Below are 19,062 nucleotides of genomic sequence, written 5' to 3'. Positions count from 1 at the left end.
AGCATTTAAGGATCCCATGGACGAACTACAACAATTGTTCATCCCAGTTTGGCAAAAGAATAAATCAGGGAAGGTAGTGCACCCATGGCTGACAAGGGACATTAGGGTAGTATCAATTCCAAAGAAGAAGCATACAAATTAGCCAGAAAAAGCAGCTCACCTGAGGACTGGGAGAAATTCAGAGTCCAGCAGAGGAGGACGAAGGGCTTAATTAGGAAAGGGAAAAAAGATTATGAGAGGAAACTGGCAGGGAACATAAGAACTGACTGTAAAAGCTTTTATAGATATGTGAAAAGAAAAAGATTGGTTAAGACAAATGTAGGTCCCCTACAGACAAAAACGGGTGAATTGATTATGGGGAGCAAGGACATGGCAGACCAATTGAATAACTACTTTGGTTCTGTCTTCACTAAGGAGGACATAAACAATCTTCCAGAAATAGTAGGGGACAGAGGGTCTAGTAAGATGGAGGAACTGAGGGAAATACATGTTAGTAGGGAAGTGGTGGTAGGTAAATTGAAGGGATTAGAGGCAGATAAATCCCCAGGGCCAGATGGTCTGCATCCCAGAGTGCTTAAGGAAGTAGCACAAGAAATAGTGGATACATTAGTGATAATTTTTCAAAACTCTTTAGATTATGGAGTAGTTCCTGAGGATTGGAGGGTAGCTAATGTAACCACGCTTTTTAAAAAAGGACGGAGAAAGAAACCGGGGAATTATAGACCAGTGGTGGGGAAACTGCTGGAGTCAGTAATCAAAGATGTGATAACAGCACATTTGGAATGCGGTGAAATCATCAGACAAAGTCAGCATGGATTTGTGAAAGGAAAATCATGTCTGACGAATGTCATTTTTTGAGGATGTAACTAGTAGAGTGGATATGGGAGAACCAGTGGATGTGGTATATTTGGATTTTCAAAAGGCTTTTGACAAGGTCCCACACAGGAGATTAGTGTGCAAACTTAAAGCACACGGTATTGGGGGCAAGGTATTGATGTGGAGCAAGAATTGGTTGGCAGACAGGAAGCAAAGAGTGGGAATAAACGGGACCTTTTCAGAATGGCAGGCAGTGATTAGTGGGGTACTGCAAGGCTCAGTGCTGGGACCCCAGTTGTTTACAATATATATTAATGACTTAGACGAGGGAAATAAATGCAGCATCTCTAAGTTTGCGGATGACACGAAACTGGGCGGCAGTGTTAGCTGTGAGGAGGATGCTAAGAGGATGCAGGGTGACTTGGATAGGTTGGGTGAGTAGGCAAATTCATGGCAGATGCAATTTAATGTGGATAAATGTGAAGTTATCCACTTTGGTGGCAAGAACAGGAAAACAGATTATTTGAATGGTGGCCGATTAGGAAAAGGGGAGGCGCAATGAGACCTGGGTGTAATTGTACACCAGTCATTGAAAGTGGGCATGCAGGTACAGCAGGCAGTGAAAAAGCCGAATGGTATGCTGGCATTCATAGCAAGAGGATTCGAGCGCAGGAGCAGGGAGGTACTACTGCAGTTGTACAAGGCCTTGGTGAGACCACACCTGGAGTAATGTGTGCAGTTTTGATTCCCTAATCTGAGGAAAGACATTCTTGCCATAGAGGGAGTACAAAGAAGGTTCACCAGATTGATTCCTGGGATGGCGGGACTTTCATATGAGGAAAGACTGGATCGACTAGGCTTATATTCGTTGGAATTTAGAAGATTGAGGGAAGATCTTATTGAAACGTATAAAATCCTAAAGGGATTGGACAGGCTAGATGCAGGAAGATTGTTCCCGATGCTGGGGAAGTCCAGAACAAGGGGTCACAGTTTGAGGATAAAGGGGAAGCCTTTTAAGACCGAGATTAGGAAAAACTTCTTCACACAGAGAGTGGTGAATCTGTGGAATTCTCTGCCACAGGAAACAGTTGAGGCCAGTTCATTGGCTATATTTAAGAGGGAGTTAGATATGGCCCTTGTGGCTCAAGTGATCAGGGGGTATGGAGGGAAGGCTGCTACAGGGTTCTGAGTTGGATGATCAGCCATGATCATACTGAATGGTGGTGCAGGCTCAAAGGGCCGAATGGCCTACTCCTGCACCTATTTTCTATGTTTCTATGTTTTTTCTATGTCCCTGGATCCTATGCTGCTATTCATTAAGAATACAGTTGGTTCTACTTTCCTACCCTACCCCAATAACAGCTGCTTTTCTCATTGATTAAAATATATCTCAGCCTGAAATATACTTGAAGATGCAGCCTTTATGAATTTCTAGAGCAAGCAATTCCTCATCTCAATTCAAGTTATGTGCCTCTTTCTCCTTATGTTCACAGGTCCAAGACTCTCCCATAAAGGGAAATATCCTCCAAATATTTACCCTGTTGAGCCCCTTAGTCTTAAGTGTTTCAACATGATCTAAATTTAAGCAGAGACCCAAACATGATAAATATTTTATCATTAGACAATTCCTCCACATCCTGCCATCATTCTAGTGAACCTTCACCTTCCAGCTTTTTTTAAAACTTCAATCCCCTTGAAATAAAAACAAGTCATTTCATCTTCCTGACTACCTGCTGCACCCGTTTACCAGCTGACAGTGCGTCATGCACCTGGAACCCTAATTCCTGTTGCACTACAACTTTCTGCAGTTTTTCTCAATTTAAATAATAATCTGCTTTATTATTCTTACTTCCAAAGTGAACAACTTCATTATTCCCTATGTAACTCTGCTCTATTTGCTAACTTAACCTGCAATATCCTGGTGCAGTTTACTTTCCCACCCACATTTCCATCAGCTGGAAGTCTGAAGCATATTTGGTTCCTTTCTCTAAATCACTAATATAATGTAAGCAGCTGCTCCCTCCATTACAGGTCATCAAGTTCATACTGAACCTACTCCACCAACTCACTGAACAGTCTGATCTGAAAGATCGAAGTTAGAAGTCCCCAAGATAAACAATCACTGAAAAGGAAATAAAGTTCTTTTGGCAAACTTATTTCAATGTCTCAGTGGCTTAAAACCAGCTAAACCTTAAGCAGTAGTTCTTCACTGTGTTTCATATTTGTAGAGATGTATGAAATGTGCCCAGTATCACTGCATAATACATTAATTAGTCCAATATGAAAACAACATGTTGAGTTACTTTTTTTCCCAAATTACACAGGAAATTAAAATATCTGCTCAGAAATATCAGGAATTGTCAGGATCCAAACAGACTGGTTACCACTGAATCCACCATTTAGTGGAAGGAAAATAATAGGAGCAGATAACTAAACCAGTGCAATGCACTCCTGGAACAAACTCTTCCTTTAGTTATAATTAATTCATTAAACATTGCTCATCTTCAATCCACCAACTCATGCAGAACTACCTAAGCAACTAACTGGAGTACATCCCTCTAGTTTCTGGCTCCTTGCTAAAAGGTGTATCAGTGAAGGTAAAGGAATTCCATTTTATAAATTCTCAGCAGTAGCCAGAGGAAATTGTATACTAATATTTGCAACTATTTTGGATCTGCAAAGGAAAAGATGCAGTAAATTAGATGTGCATTTCTAAAGATATACGAGGTCTGTTTACATCACAACCATATGGTTATTTAAGGCCTGAAAGAGAACCACCAATACAGATGTGGGAACTGTTTCTCTTTTCATTCATTTGATGTGCAGGTATTTATTTTTAACAAGAGAGAAGAAGACTTACACTGGGAAATTATTCTACTACAACATTTAAAACTCTATCCATCATCCCAAGTGTAGAAAGAACTGTCATCTAGAGGTCATTGAGATCAGTGTTATTTTTAGCTCAGAAATTGAGCAGCAAGTGGGAAAAAATGCATGCAAAATATCCTAACCACATCTTATTGTAATTTAAGAACACTAGGTGCATGGAGTATATGGGTAAAGTCTACCAGCATCATCGGTTGATTTGGATGGTTAGCAAATGTTAATTGGGAAAAATGGAATCTGAATCAGGTTTAATATCACTGGCATCTGTTGTGAACTCTGTTGTTTTGCAGCAGCAGTACAGTGCAATACATACATGTATACATATATTAAATAACTAGTGGAAAAAGAGAGGAAAAATACTGAGGTCCACAGGCTCATTGAACATTCAGAAATCTGATGGTGGAGGGGAAGAAGCTGTTCCTGAAATCTTGAGAGTGTGTCCTCAGACTCCTGTATCTCCTCCTTGATGGCAGCAACGAGAAGAGGGCATGTCCTGGGTGATGGAGGTCCTCAATGATAGATGCTGCCTTTTTGAGGTATCGCCATTTGAAGGTGTCCTGGATACTGGTGAGGCTATTGCCCATGATGAAGCTGGCTGAATTTACACCTGTCTGCAGCTTTTTCCCTGGTTCTGGGCAGTGGCTCCTCCATACAAGATAGAGCATTCTGATTGGCTATATCACTAACCATGTACCTGAAGCAGCTGAAAGGGTTAAACAAGCTTACAGTGCCTTGAAAAAGTATTCAGCCCTCATAATCATTTTCAATTTTACTCTCTCATTTTCTAAATTGTGGCCCAGTCAGAGTCCTGACCTTAACCCAATCAAACATCTCTGTCAAGACCCTAAGATTGCAGCCCCCGACTGGGGGCCCAACTAACCTGGTTCAGCTTGAGCAGTATTTCAAGGAAGAATGATTAAATCTTAATCCATCACCTTGTGCAAAGCTAATAGAAACTTATCCAAAAAGACTACTAGCCGTAACGGCTGCCAGAAGTGGTTCAACTAAGGGCTGAACAAAGGGGGAATGAGTACTTTTGAACTGTTGACATTTCAGTTTTTGAATTTTGAATGCTTTACAATTTTCCCTGTTTTTTGGGCTCCACTGTGAAAAAAGGAGCATGTGATTCACAAATAAAAAATCCCAGTTAAGTTGATCAAAATCCCTGGTTGTAATACTTAGTTATGTGAACAAAGGGTTTGGGGCTGAATACTTTTACAAGGCCCTGTAGGTCAGGAGTGGAAAACAACACTTCAGACTGATCCAGTGGCCAAGAATAGAAAGGCTAGTTTTGTGTCATGGAAAGTACATTAACCATAGATACAGTCTTGAATTTCTTTGGTCCTGGGATAGGTACATTCAATGTGAACTAACGGCTCTACAAAACACAGCGGCCCAAAAAAAAGAATTGGCCTTCACAAACACAAGAAATTCTGCAGAGGCTGGAAATACAAAGTAACACACACACAAAATTGCTGGAGGAACTCAGCGGGTCAGACAGCATCCATGGAAGTTAGTAAGCAGTTCATGTTTTGGGCTGAGATTCTTCTTCAGAACTGAGAAGGAAGGGGGAAGACACCAGAATAATAAGGAGGGGGAAGGGAAAGAGACTAGCTGGAAGGTCATAGGTAAAGCCAGGTGAGTGGAAAAGGTCAAGGGCTGGAGAAGGAATCTGATAGGAGAGGAGAGCGGACCATAGGAGATAGGGGAGGAGGAGGGGGCATTGGGGGGGTAGTGATAAGCAGGTGATACGAGGTAAAAGTCCGGAATGGGGAGGGGATTTTTTTTTACCGGAAGGAGAAATCAATTTTCATTCCATTAGGTTGGAGGCTACCCAGATGGACCATAACGTGCTGGACCCTGAGGGTAGCCTCATCTTGGCACAAGAAGAGGCCATGGTCTGACAGGTCAGAATGAGAATGGGAACCAGAATTAAAATGTTCGGCCACCGGGAAGTCCTCCCTGTGGCGGATGGAGCGGAGGTGCTCGACAAAGCGGTCCCCCGATTTACGGCAGGTCTCACTAATGTAGAGGAGGCTGCATCGGGAGCACCAGGCACAATAGACAGCCCCAGCAGATTCAGATTCGCAGGTGAAGTGTTCATTCAGTGGATGGTCCAGGTTTTATTATTAAAACAACTTCTTCCAATTGGAATTGCTGGATTATATTTACATACCTGCACAAAAGTCTGAGACACCTGAATCAAGGCCGACACCCTGAAATGGTCAACAATTCTGGGACAACTCTAACCTCCTGTTTAACTCTCCATGGAGTCTGCAAGCATTTAAGCTGGAAAACTGTGGATCAAATAGACCCATTAGCAGTGGACCGAAGCACAAGGTAATTCACCTTCCTAGGTTTAAATAGATTTAACTTGATTAATGTATTTTGCTGCATTGGATAAGGAGTAGCAATCACTTCATTTGCCTTTACATTCGTGTACTGAAGAACGATGGTAAATACTCTTGAATCTTGAGGTGGAGTCGATCAAGTTTACTCAGAAAGACAATGGGCTGCACTGGGTCTCACTGATCAGGTGGCTTCCTAGTAGATTCCTCATGGGTACACATTCCAAACAAACATAAACAAGGGCGCAAGAAGCCACAGAAAAATCTGGGCCAATTCATTTCAGCTGATCAATCATTTATTGCATCATGGGTATTCTGATGTGTGACCTCTGAAGATGGTCAGAACTACACATCTGACCGTAGCTGTCCCTCATTGCTAATGAATAATTACAGACTGATTACGTACGGATAAGCTCCCATATTAATAAATTCAACAGTCAGACATTCATACATATGTTTGTTCCTATGAGTAGCAAAACTGGTTTCCCCCTCTCCCCACTTCTATTCAGCAATACGAAACAGTGTGGCATATTTAATATTTCAATATTTGAGTAATCTTGTATATATATTGTTTGATTAAGTATTCTTATTTGTTTAAGTAATTAATAATGTGTTATATGTATAAATACATTAATTGATACGTGCACACCTCGTTAGAAATTCATGATGCGATCCCGGCCTCCAGTGTTTTCCTTTGAAATAATTTAATGTCTTGAATTTACAAAACATAACACAGAGTAGGCACTTCTGGCCTCCGAGCCATGATGTCCCAGCAACCGCTGACAAGCCCAACTAACCTAATAACCATTAAACCATTAACCTAACCGGTATGTCTTTGGACTGTGGGAGGAAACCAGAGCACCAGGAGAAAACCCACACATTACACAGGGAGAAAGTATATTCTCCTTTCAGAACAACACCAGAATTGAACTCCGAACGCTGGAATGACCCGAGCTGTAATAACGTCACGCTAACCACTATGTAGTAATTGTTCCTTCCTATTTCTGCTTTTGATGCCATTGATTGCAATACTGTGGAGGTCTCGCTACCATATCAAGAAATTTACTGACGTCTTTTAAAATGGAACCTATTTGATGCTTGGGAACAGCCTGTGCTCGTCAGAAATAGACTGGGATCAAAGTTTTAAAGGATAAATTTCCAAGGTTTTTTGTCTGGTGAGGGATTAAACCCAATTCAAGCGCAGATGGAAAAGCACTAGACTTTGCACTAGACTAGCACTGAAACTAAGAAACCCATTTCTTCCTTTTGGCTTGTGAAACCAAATACATGCGTCTTCATGTAGGAAACACGATCTTCATGGAAAGTTCAAATTGACCTTGACAAGTTAAGTAGGATTCGCACTTTTCCACCAGTTTTTGTGCCAAATATTAATAGGGATATCATTTTTTTAAAGTTTTAATACTGTTCAACATGATATTTAACTAAACAAACGCATGATCCTTTTACTCTTTTGAAAACACTTCAAATAATTGAAATGTAAACACAAAAATTCCATAGGAAAAACAATTCCTAACAGTTGAAAGTATTAACAAGAAATGCTGGAATATTGTTTGGCAAAATAAATCAGCGTTGTGAATATGTTCCCTGGTAAGGAAATTATAGAGCATCAACTTACAGGTTCAACAAATTCAAACTTCTTTTTCTCCTGTACTTCTTGAACCTTGAACACATATTCCAGCGATGCTTCATAAAAATTCTGTCGTTCCTTGATAATTTGTGCATCAGCCTGCAAAATGAAAGAATTTGCATTTTGCTTATTATGTCAGTTTGATTAACTTTAAAACTCATTGGAACTGTTATCTCACAAGAGGTGGCCATGAATTTTAACTAGCTTAAGAAGGTTCTCATCAGTCTTGATGCACTGCTCTTTCCACAAAGCCCTGTAAGTTATTTCCCTTGGATAATTGCCCAATTACCTCTTAACACTCCTGACTGATTGTTTCCAAGTAGTAACCTCTCAATCACAACTGCCCTCTACATAAAAAAAGTTTTATATATTTCCCTTGTGTCTTTTGAATTACCTACTATTGAAAATTTCCTCCTCGTATTTACCAGTCTAATCCAATTATGGCATTGTACACATTTCAAAATTCTTCTCATGCAATGCCCAGCTATTCCTGTATAGCCTTTCAGAAGGAATATCTAATTCATGGGAACAATAGAATAAAATGATGATAGTAAAATTATTTTCTATACTCTTTCAAACAACTCAATGAGAAGTGATGAGAATGGACTCAGTACTCCAATGCTGGCTTAACGACTGTTCAGTTTAAATCAGACAGCACTCCCTGCCTTGTACTCTATCCCACAGCTTCATTACCCACTCTTTCAGCATGTCCTGCTGTCCTAAAAGACTTGTAGAAATAAACCTGAATATCAGAAGAAAAACTTCAGATACTAGAAATCTGAAATAAAAACAAAAGCGTGAGAAAGACTCTGCAGCTCATCTATGAGAAGAGAAACAGAGTTAATACCTTAGGTTGAACACCCCAAAGACAGCTTGATTTGTTTTCCTCTTCAATTTCCCTTCTGTACGTGGAGGACATGCCTAACCTGATCAGCCCGACATGTCTTCTTGCTCTGCACTTTGCACGTCTACATTCTTCAGTTCATGTTTCTCTGACTACGTTCTCTCTTTCTAACAGTTCTCATTCACTCACTGACAAGATAACCTTGTTCATCCCCATGGTCACCCTGTCTTACCTCCCCTATCTTCATTTGTTCCCTTCCTAGTTCTGACATAGGGTCTCTGACCTGAAACATTAGTTCTGTTTCTTTTCTCAGCGATGTGGCCTGACCTGCTGAATATTTCCAACATTTTATTTTGGACACGGACAACCAGGCCACACAGCTCCATCAGAACATGACACATAGTCGTATTATTATCTCAGTGCGTTGGAAAGGTGGAAGATATTGCAAACTGTATTTTCCTCGAATTCTAGAAATAAATATTCTTCAAATACATGGTTTACTAACCAAAAATTAGGATGAACTCAAAGTCTGAGCACAAAAAAGATTTAATTAACATCAAAAAGTCCTCAACTATATTACAGAAATTTACATTTTACTAAATATTTGTATTTCAAACTATACACACAATATTCCTTATAAAGTCAAGGTATTTGTTACCTCTTGTAAATGTGCTTCTTTTTTCCTTGATGATAAATTCAAATGCTTCTCCAATATTGAGTAGTATTTCTCACTTTCCTTATCAAACTTCTTTTTCCCTTCCTAAAAGCATATATACATTTTTTTTGAGCAAGTACTCAGAAGTTTTTAAAACAATGAGACATAGACACTTAATTAGTGCTGTTACTTTGACTCTGTTAACTTAACCGTTTGAATATTTGGCTGAAGAAAGTCAACTTCAATTCCTAAGCTAGAATAGAAACAAAATAATAGTAATATATTACCAGTTTATTTGAAGCTACCACAATTAAGCAATAATAAATACAATATTTTACGAATATGAAATATACTAAGTCATTGAAGGATGCTTAGTCTTAGAGTCTGTAGATGTGTAGATGTTTAAAGCGCTGCTGATTTCAGCGCTACTGATCAATATTTGAATTGAAATATCAACTTCAATGTTGACTCAGCAACATTACAAACTTTAAATATAACACATTTTCAAATATTAATTACCAATAAAACAAACCAATAAACAGAATTGTCCTATAAAATAATATTTTAATGCAAGCATAAACACAAGAGATTCTGGAAATCTTGAGCAACACATAGCGATGAAGTGTCTCAGCCCAAGACCTCAACTGTTTATCCCTTCCATAGATGCTGTCTGACTTGCTAATTTCCAACAGCATTTTTGTGTTGTTTAATGTAAGCACAACTTAGTTTTAACATTTAGCAATCTGTTTGAACAATTATTCTGTACTTATGGATTTCATGGACATAGCACTAAATGTGATTATATTTCCCCCAAGGCTGGCACAATTTCTCGGTTTCAGTATCACTAAATTCTAAACAGCCCTTCCAGGTGAAGTAAGCATCGTCTGGGGAACTGTTTCAGAGCACCTACACTCTATACACAGTGGGCATCCTCAGCTTCTAGTTGTATGCTATGTCATAGAACATAGAGCAGTACAAAACAGTACAGGCCCTTTGGATCATGATGTTGAGCCAACCTTTTAAACTACTCTAAGATCAATCTAACAATTCATTCCTACATACCCTTCACTTTTCTACCATCCATGTGTTTATGAGTTTCTTAAGTGCCCCTAATGTATCTGCCTCCACTACGACCGAGCAAACACCTGAGAGCAGCACCGAGCAAACACAGGAGCAAAGCACCAAGCAAACACAGGAGCAAAGCACCAAGCAAACACAGGAGCAAAGCACCAAGCAAACACAGGAGCAAAGCACCAAGCAAACACAGGAGGGCAGCACCGAGCAAACACAGGGGGGCAGCACCGAGCAAACACAGGGGGGGCAGCACCGAGCAAACACAGGGGGGCAGCACCGAGCAAACACAGGGGGGCAGCACCGAGCAAACACCGGAGAGCAGCACCGAGCAAACACCGGAGGGCAGCACCAACAGGAGGGACCAGCCACCACCCATTTATGGGTTCCAGTGCGCCCAGAGACCCCTGCTCTCCCCCACACTGACTCAACTCTCCTTCACTGGGCGACTGCAACAGGTGACACTGCGGCCTCTAACTAGTCCTCATCACAACAGAGGAAACGCAGCTCCCCCCAGCATCGGTCTTGACGGATTTGCAGTATTCTTTGTTGCCAAAGTAGTTGCAATAAGTCCATCCAATTCCATTACTATCGAGCAACTCGCTGATCTAGCAGTCACCTGCCATCATAAGGAAGACACAGAAGACGAACAGATACACCTTTGATTGAACCTGGAATAGCCGCTGCATCCAAGCGTGCCACCATCTTCCTGGAAGTCACTTTTCATCCTCCTTTGCTCCAAGAAGGAAAGCCTTAGCTTGCTCAACCTATCTACATATCTAGTCCAGGCAACATCGCAGTAAGTCTCCTCCGCACCCTCTCTAAAACTTCCAACTCCATCTTATAATGAGGCAACCAAAACTGAGCACAATATTAATATTCCACATGTGATCTAACTGGGGTTTTATATTGCTTCCCTCACGGCTCTTGTACTCAATCACGTATGAAGGACAACACATCATACGCATTCTTAACAACCTTATCCTCTTGGATGGCAACTTTGAGGGATCTATGGATATGAACCACAAGATTTCTCTGTTCCTCCACACCGTCAAGAATCCTGCCAATAACCCCATATTCTGCTTTCAACTGAAATGTGGACAATTCGGAAGAAAATTAATGATTAAGGGATTCAAGAAAATGATAAAACTGCTGCACAGGACACGACAATCTTCACCGCATTTCCTGTACAGCACAAGCCTCTATGGAAGCTGAACTGAAAATTAATCTGATTAACAAATATTACGCTACTTCACTTTATAGCAATGGAATGTATTCTGCTGGGGACATTAGACAGCAAAATAATATTAATGATATGTTGCGAGGATGCAGTTGAGATGTTTACAGCTACAGCAAACACCATTTTCTTAAGAAACTGCATGTAGCATTTCAGCCCGGAGCAGATTCCAATGTCTAACTCTGATGTGCAGTGCAGTCTCTAACATAATGACAACTAGTGAGAAAGATTCCCAATTAATATAGCAGCTAAAGCCAGGCCAATTTGCATTTCTCTGCCACTTTGATTAAGTTACAGAGATTTGTTCAAAGAAATTATCATTAATCAATTATATTGGAAAAGAAAATCTGCAGATGCTGGGAAACCAAAACAGAAGAAGATAGAAGCATTCTGTGGGTTAAATCTTGGAGGGAGAAACTGAATTAATGCTTTCAGTTTATGGATGCTTCACCATTCAGGGACCAGTCCTCATTGAGGGGTTAGTGGTAGAAAGGGTGAGCAAATTAAAGTTTCTGGTTGTCAACATCTCAAAGGAACTATCCTGGGCCCAAAGTATTGATGCAATCATAAAGGTATGTGAATCGAGACCCTTGCGAGTTTCTATAGATGCAGTGGAGAGCATTCGGACTGGTTGCAACATGCCTGGTATGAAGGCTCTAGTGCAAAAGATTACAAGATGCTGCAGAAGGTCATAAATTTGTCCAACTCTATCATGGGTAAAACCCTCCCTATCATCAAAGACATCTCCAAGAGGGCGTTGCCTTAAGAAGATGACTTCCATTGCAAAGGACCCTCACCACCCAGAATACAGCATTTCTTGTTACCACCATTGGCAAGGAGATGCAGGAGCCTGAGGACCTATGCTCAATAATTCAGAAGCATCTTCCCCTCTGGCATCAGATATCTGAATGGCCCTTGAACACCATCTCATTATTCCTTTCTTTGCACTAACTATTTATTGTTGTGAGTTTTATAGACATTTTATGTCTTACCTTGCATGACTGTCAGAAGGCAATAAATTTCTGAGGCAGCTGAAGAGAGATGGACTTTGCACATCCATACTCACATCATTCTACAGATGTGCAGTGGAGAGCACCCTGACAAGCTGCATCATTGCTTAGTATGGAAACTGCACTGAGGCAGACAGGTAGGCTCTACAATAGGTAGTCAAACGGCTCAATGCATCACTGGCACCAGCCTACCCACCATCAAGGTAAGATCCCACCCACGCTCCTTGTTGCAATCCAATCAGTCTGAGGCTACGGAGTATCCACACCAGCAACATCAGATCCAAAACAGTTATTCCCCAATCAGTAAGACAGGTCAACACCTTCACCCACTACTTTATTCCTGTCAGTCACCTTATGAAGAGCCAAGTGTCACTTTATGGACATACAATCAATCAATGTTTATAAACTATCTTATGTATTTTTGTGTTCTTTTTGTTTTCTTTTACTGTGCTGCATCAGATCCAGAGTAACAACTATTTTGTTCCACTTTACACTTGTGTACAGGAAATTACACTAAACAATCTTGATTTTAAATCAGTGATTATAAATCTGATCACAAGAGATCCTGCAGATCCTGGAAATCCAGAGCAACTTGCACAAAATGATGGAGGAACTCCGTAGGTGAGGCAGCATCTACGGAAAGTAAAAATCAGTTGACATCTTGGGACAAGATGCTTCATCAGGACCCTTCATAATAAATCCAATTCTGATTTTGAAACGGAAAATTGAGAAGATAGTTTTTTTTCCAAAAGTTACTGTGGAGAGAACAGAAGAAATTTTTGCGACAGGACGCAGAGCAAAGTTGTCAAGGAAACAGTTATTTAAAATAACTCAGAAAGAAATGAGAATATAAAAAAAATCACAAATTGAAGCAGAGATTTTAAAAAAGTTCAAATTGAAGAATTGAAGCAGAGAGTTGTAAAAAAAAATAAAGAATGGTGGTTATCAGAAATTGTTAAGCTGATTATCAAGTCATCGTGGCTGAAGTGTGCTGAGATAAAAGATGAGGAGCTGTTCCAAGGACTTTCTTGGAATAGAATGCAAGGCCAAAGACTGGGGTCAGAATGGCAGTGGAACAAAAATACTGAATGGAAGCTCAGGAGCACACTTGTATGCTGAACTTAAGTGTCTGCAAAACAATTAACAAATCTGTGGTAGACTTCTGGCTTAGAAGAAACCACATCACGAGCATCAGATACGGAAAGAACTGCAGGTGAATTGTTGCTTCACCAAAAAAGGATGCCTGACTTCCTGAAGGAACGTAGCAATAAAAGGGAGGTGTTGCATCTTCTGTGGTTTCATCTGACAGCGTTGTGAAAAGGGAAATGGTGAAGATGGAAGAACAAACCATGATATAATGCAGGATGTACTCCCTTCAGAATGTTGGGAGGGGGAGATATCCTGAAGTCATAGGAAATTGTGGAAAATTACAGATTTAATGGAATGGTGGGCTTGACGGTGAGGTTCAAGTTGGGTACTACTGGAAAGGGAACAGTTGAGATCAGCAGTACAGGAAACAGACAACTCCGCTGACAGCCTTGTCAATTACGGTACATGGAAATCAACAGTTAAGGAAAAAGCAATACACGTTAAAGACACTGAGGTGTGGAAAGCCCATAACCAAAAGTACGGAGAAGACGGAGAAACTGGAATAATGAAATGGACTCTTTACTGGATGGATAGGGGACAATAGAGTCCTTACTGGACAGACTGGGGACAATGGGATCCTTGCAGGATGGATTGAGAATAATGGAACTACAATCTTGATAACCATAGATTCCCTTCCATAGAGGCTGCCTGTCTTGCTAAGCCTCTTAAAATTACGTTAATGTAATCTATTATGTATTTAGTATGTTTAATCTTTAGATTGATGTATCCTGGTAAAGTCCAAACAGAAGTTAGAAGCATGTAATACTTCTGAATTTATTTTGTCTGTATAATAATGACACCCGCATACAGAAATATGAAACACTTGTCACACTGCTGCAGTACTTATTCCTTACCACTAGAGGCTGTCAGTGACTCATGAAAATCTCAGAACTCTATAAGCATTTCAGAATATGTAAAAATCAGTGAATTTATGGTGCAATTACACTTCACATACTGTGCACAATCTACAGAATCAACAACAACTACATAACTACACCCTGTTGTCTCATAGGCATTAACAATAGATTAAATCTCCAAATTACTTTAAACGCTCAATTTAAATACCTTCCACGGCCACGTTTTAAATATCTATTTTATTCCAGTGGCTTTACAAAGTTTCAGTGAGGAAATTAAGTTTTGTTCATTCTTCATTTGGCATGCTGTGAGCGTCTGTAATTCTGACATTTAATGTGATAAATTTTATGATGAAACCCATTTGACAGAGTCCGAAGACAAAGAATTCTTAACGACACTTCTGTTCTGATCCAAGAGGTTTAAAAATTAGCACAGATCCATCCACTTAAAATCCACCTTCATGTCTACCAAAGGAAAACTGGAATTGAAGAGGATTTCATAAGCACAAGAGATTCTGCAGATGTGGTAAATCTTGAGCATCATGCGTACAGTGTTGGAAGGAACTCAGCGAGTCAGGCAGCATCTATGGAGGGGAATGAACAGTTGGCGTCTTGGCCCAAAATATCAAGCATTTATTTCCCTCCACAGATGCTGTTTGACTTGCTGAATCCCTCCAGTATTTTTGTGTTTACTGAAGAAGAGTTCAACTGTCATCTAAGAGCAGACTCTAGCAGGAATGATTTCAACCAGTCTACACAGGAAAGAAATGAGATTTTTTTTCATTATTCCTGGCTTGGACTTTTCCTGAATGCCAGAGAGGGTGAGATCAGGTCTGACGATGTCAGAGTAATGAGAAAAGAAAATGTTGATAATAGCATGCCAAGCAGTATCTGTATATGGAGAAACCATCATCAGTTCAGATTAATGACTCTTCATCAGAACTGAAACGTCATTGACCTGAAATGGTAATTCTCTTCTCTCTCCATAAAGTTTGCCTGCCCTACAAGTGAGACAGTACAATACAAGGTACCATTGGGAGTTTCCCTTCTAAAGTAGATAAGTAGTGGTCATGAATTTTTTACGCCACATTATGCAAATAACTGAAGTACATGCTTCATTTGCTTTATATTTTAAAACCGATGGTGGTTGTCTATCTAATTACTAAAACAGCTGTGCTACCTACTTAGTTTCCAGCCATGTATGAAATGTAAACGCTAATTATTTTCCAAAGTTACTGTGTTAGTATCCCTTTTCAAAAGTGCAAATTAATACAATAGCTCTTGGCAATACAAAATTCTCTCTCCAACACTGTACTTAACTATTTTAGAACTCCAGCCAAAGGTATAGCTCATGCAGTGAGATAATTTTATCTGGCCACGATTGGACCACATCTGGAGCACTGAATAGTGTCTTAATCACACTGTTTAAATGGCTCATATTCTGGACATAGTGCAAGCGAATGACTAAATTAATTGCAGAAGCACGAGGACAAATCTTCCAAGAGATATTTCACTTTATAAGATATAAACATGTCACTTTACAAATTAGAGGAGATAATTGATAGCATACTGAAGGTATGAAGAACAAAATCAATTTTCTTGCTGTCCAAAAATTTCAAAACTAGGACAGGATAACTTTAAAGTGATAATGCAACAGAAAATTGGATTAAAGGAATTGTTCTAAACGAATTAACAAAGCTCGATGCAGCTAATAGTCAACAGTGCATAAAAATTCAGCTACAGAAATTTACCTATTTAGTGTTGCTTTTAACTCCCTTTGTCTTCTGTGTCCTCCATATTCCACAAACACTTGACTTGTTCAAAGTTAGTTATAATCTGTCCTACACTAAATTCCACCTTCATATTTCCTGACCAGTATTTACATATTCTGCTCTCTGACTCTAGAATTTCATTTTATCTCTGCAACACTTTCATAAGACCATAAGACAAAAGAGCAGAATTGGGCTATTTGGCCCTTTGAGTCTTTCTGCCATTCCATCTTGACTGATGTATTATCCATCTCAACCCCATTCTTCTGCCTTCTCCCTGCAACCCTGCACCCTGACTAATCAAGAACCTATCAACATCTGTTTTAAATATACCCAATGACTTGGCCTCCACAGTTATCTGTGGCAATGATTTCCACAGATTCACCACCCTCTGGCTACAGAAATTCCTCATCTCTGTTCTAAACGGACATCTTTCTATTCTGAGGCTGTGCCTTTTGGCTCTAGACTCCCCCAACATTGGAAACAACCTCCCCACATCCACTCATTTAGGCCTTCCAATATTCCAAAAAAAAAGAAAATCTGCAAATGCTGGAAATCCAAGTAACACACAAAAAATGCTGGAGGAACTCAGCAACCCAGCAGCATCTATGGCAAAGAGTATATAGTTGACGTTTTGGGCGACTGTTTATTCTTTTACATAGATGCTACCTGGCCTTCCAATATTCAGTAAGTTTCAATGAGATCTCCCCTCATTCTTCTAATCTTCAGTGAGTATAGGACCAAGCCATCAAATGCTCTTCATACATTAACCCTTTCATTCCCAAATCATTCTCCAGAGCCTTCTTCTGGACTCTCCCTTAGCCAGCACATCTTCTCTTAGACAATTGGCCCTAAAGGAAACCAAGCTGACTTTGGCCTATTTTATTATGCACCTCCAAAGTACCCCAAAACTTCATCCTTAATAATGGACTCCAATATCTTCCCAAACACTGAAGTCAGGCTAACTGGCTAATTTCCTTTCTTCTGCCTCCCTTCCTTCTTGAAAAATGCAGTGACATCCGTAATCTTCCAGTCCTCTGGAACCATTCAGGAATCTAATGATTCTTGAAAGATCATTGCTCATGCCTCCAAGATCTCTTCAAATCTTGGGTCTCCTTTTATATTCTTGAATCTTTTAGTATTTGGCATTTTATGTAATGCTGTGTGTTATACACGCTAACATCTATACAAAACCCTTAACTGCCAGCTTGATACTCCACAATCTCTTCCTTAAACCTTTGGTCTAATTAATTTAATTGTATTCCCGAAATTTTATGATTTCATCCTTCTAGATGATGTGTAGTTATCATAATATTGATCACCAGCTGTTGTACTTTGTTAATTCTGCTGATATTTATTTTTCATCCTTTTTTGTTAAGTGTTTCAGAATAATTAGAAACACATGGGTGATCAAAAATAGCTAGCGTACCCTTGTAATGCAGTAATGTCAAAGGAATTTACTAGATGTAGGACATTTAGAATTTTAGAGTGGAGCAAATAAGACATTTTAAAAAAAGACTAAAAGCTCAAACATACATGATTTAAAAAATGAAATTTTACAGCCAATTTGAAAAAAAAGTAGGATAAATGGTTGCTTGGAACATGAAACTGGGTAAGTAAAATTTGACTCAAGTGTGAGTTAACATACTTTAGAATAAAACATGATTTTTAGCTACTGCTTTACTAATACCCCAGTCTCTCTAATCTCCTTCTCTCATCAGAGTCCCATGTCCTAACCTCCAATGGCTGTATCCTCTATGCTCACATATTCTATTTCCCTACCTCCGCAGTCATCAATCTGATAGCACGGCCCATTACTAAAAATGCTCAGTCACGTTTCCCCTGTTCCCACAAGATCTTTCTTTCTTTCACCATGACCTTAAAAATGCTCTGTCCAGCTCTCTTTCCCAAGGTCTAGGAACAAGCTTATTCACTGCATAGATTCACATGCATTAGGAATTTGCTGTCGTGTGTTGGCTCAATATGCAACAAAAAAAAACAACATTCAGCAATCATTAACAATAAAGCATGACTATAAAAATAAAATTCAAGGTTAAAGAACAAATCTGAAATAAAATGTGTATAAATACATCTTGTATTTACAATGTAAACACCATTATAAAAAGCGGTGTAAAGTGTTTACAGTGCAGCACAGTGAAGGGGTTAAAAGATAAAGGAGGTGGAGGGGGGCTAACCAAGAATGGTTGATTAGATTAACTAGCTGGCGAAAGCTGGCATAAAGTTTTTTAGTTTTAATAGCCCTATAGATCTTTCCAGAAGGGAGCTTTTGCAAAAGGCAGTTTTCAGGGTAGGTAGTACCTGCAATGATTTTTCCTGCCAGCTTCTTAGTCCTTAGTCCGGCAGTGATAGAAGCCTGTAGCCTTTCTACTGACTGCCAGTTGGCTGTAGTATTCATCTATTGTGAGAGAATGCCGCATCAAACCAGACAGTAACGAATGATGTGACGATGCTCTCTATGATGGCAGTGTAGAGTTACACTGTTCTAAATTATAGGTTCTGGGGAAGATAGAACTTTACCAACTACTGTAAGAAATACATCCTCTGCTGAGCCTTTTTGTTAATGAAGGAGATAATGGTTTTCTCCAACATAAGGTCCTGCAAAATAATGATGCTCAGGAACCGGAATGTTGAAACGGTGCTGACTGCAGAGTTGTTGATGATGAGTGGGTGGAGAGGAGACATGTTTCTCCTGAAGTCGATATTGACCTCCACGTTTTTGAGGGCATTCAGCTCCAAACTGTGATTGCACCAAAA

At 39.7% G+C, this 19,062-nt stretch overlaps 1 protein-coding gene across 2 annotated transcripts in view; it reads right to left on the bottom strand.

The window, feature by feature from the left end:
- arhgap42a (Rho GTPase activating protein 42a) overlaps window positions 1-19,062 on the bottom strand; it is a 304,678-nt gene that overhangs the window by 73,783 nt on the left and 211,833 nt on the right. For both annotated transcript variants that reach the window (XM_072263438.1, XM_072263439.1), the window contains exons 5-6: window positions 9,201-9,302; window positions 7,687-7,797 (exon numbers count right to left, since the gene is read on the bottom strand). In XM_072263438.1, coding sequence (XP_072119539.1) covers window positions 7,687-7,797; window positions 9,201-9,302 — 213 coding nt within the window. The remainder of the gene's footprint in view (window positions 1-7,686; window positions 7,798-9,200; window positions 9,303-19,062) is intronic.

This window comes from Mobula birostris, chromosome 7 (genome assembly GCF_030028105.1).
Source record: "Mobula birostris isolate sMobBir1 chromosome 7, sMobBir1.hap1, whole genome shotgun sequence".
Classification (NCBI taxonomy): Eukaryota; Metazoa; Chordata; class Chondrichthyes; order Myliobatiformes; family Myliobatidae; genus Mobula; species Mobula birostris.
The sequence above is the reverse complement of the archived record's forward strand: the minus strand, read 5'-3'. Positions and strand labels throughout refer to the sequence as shown.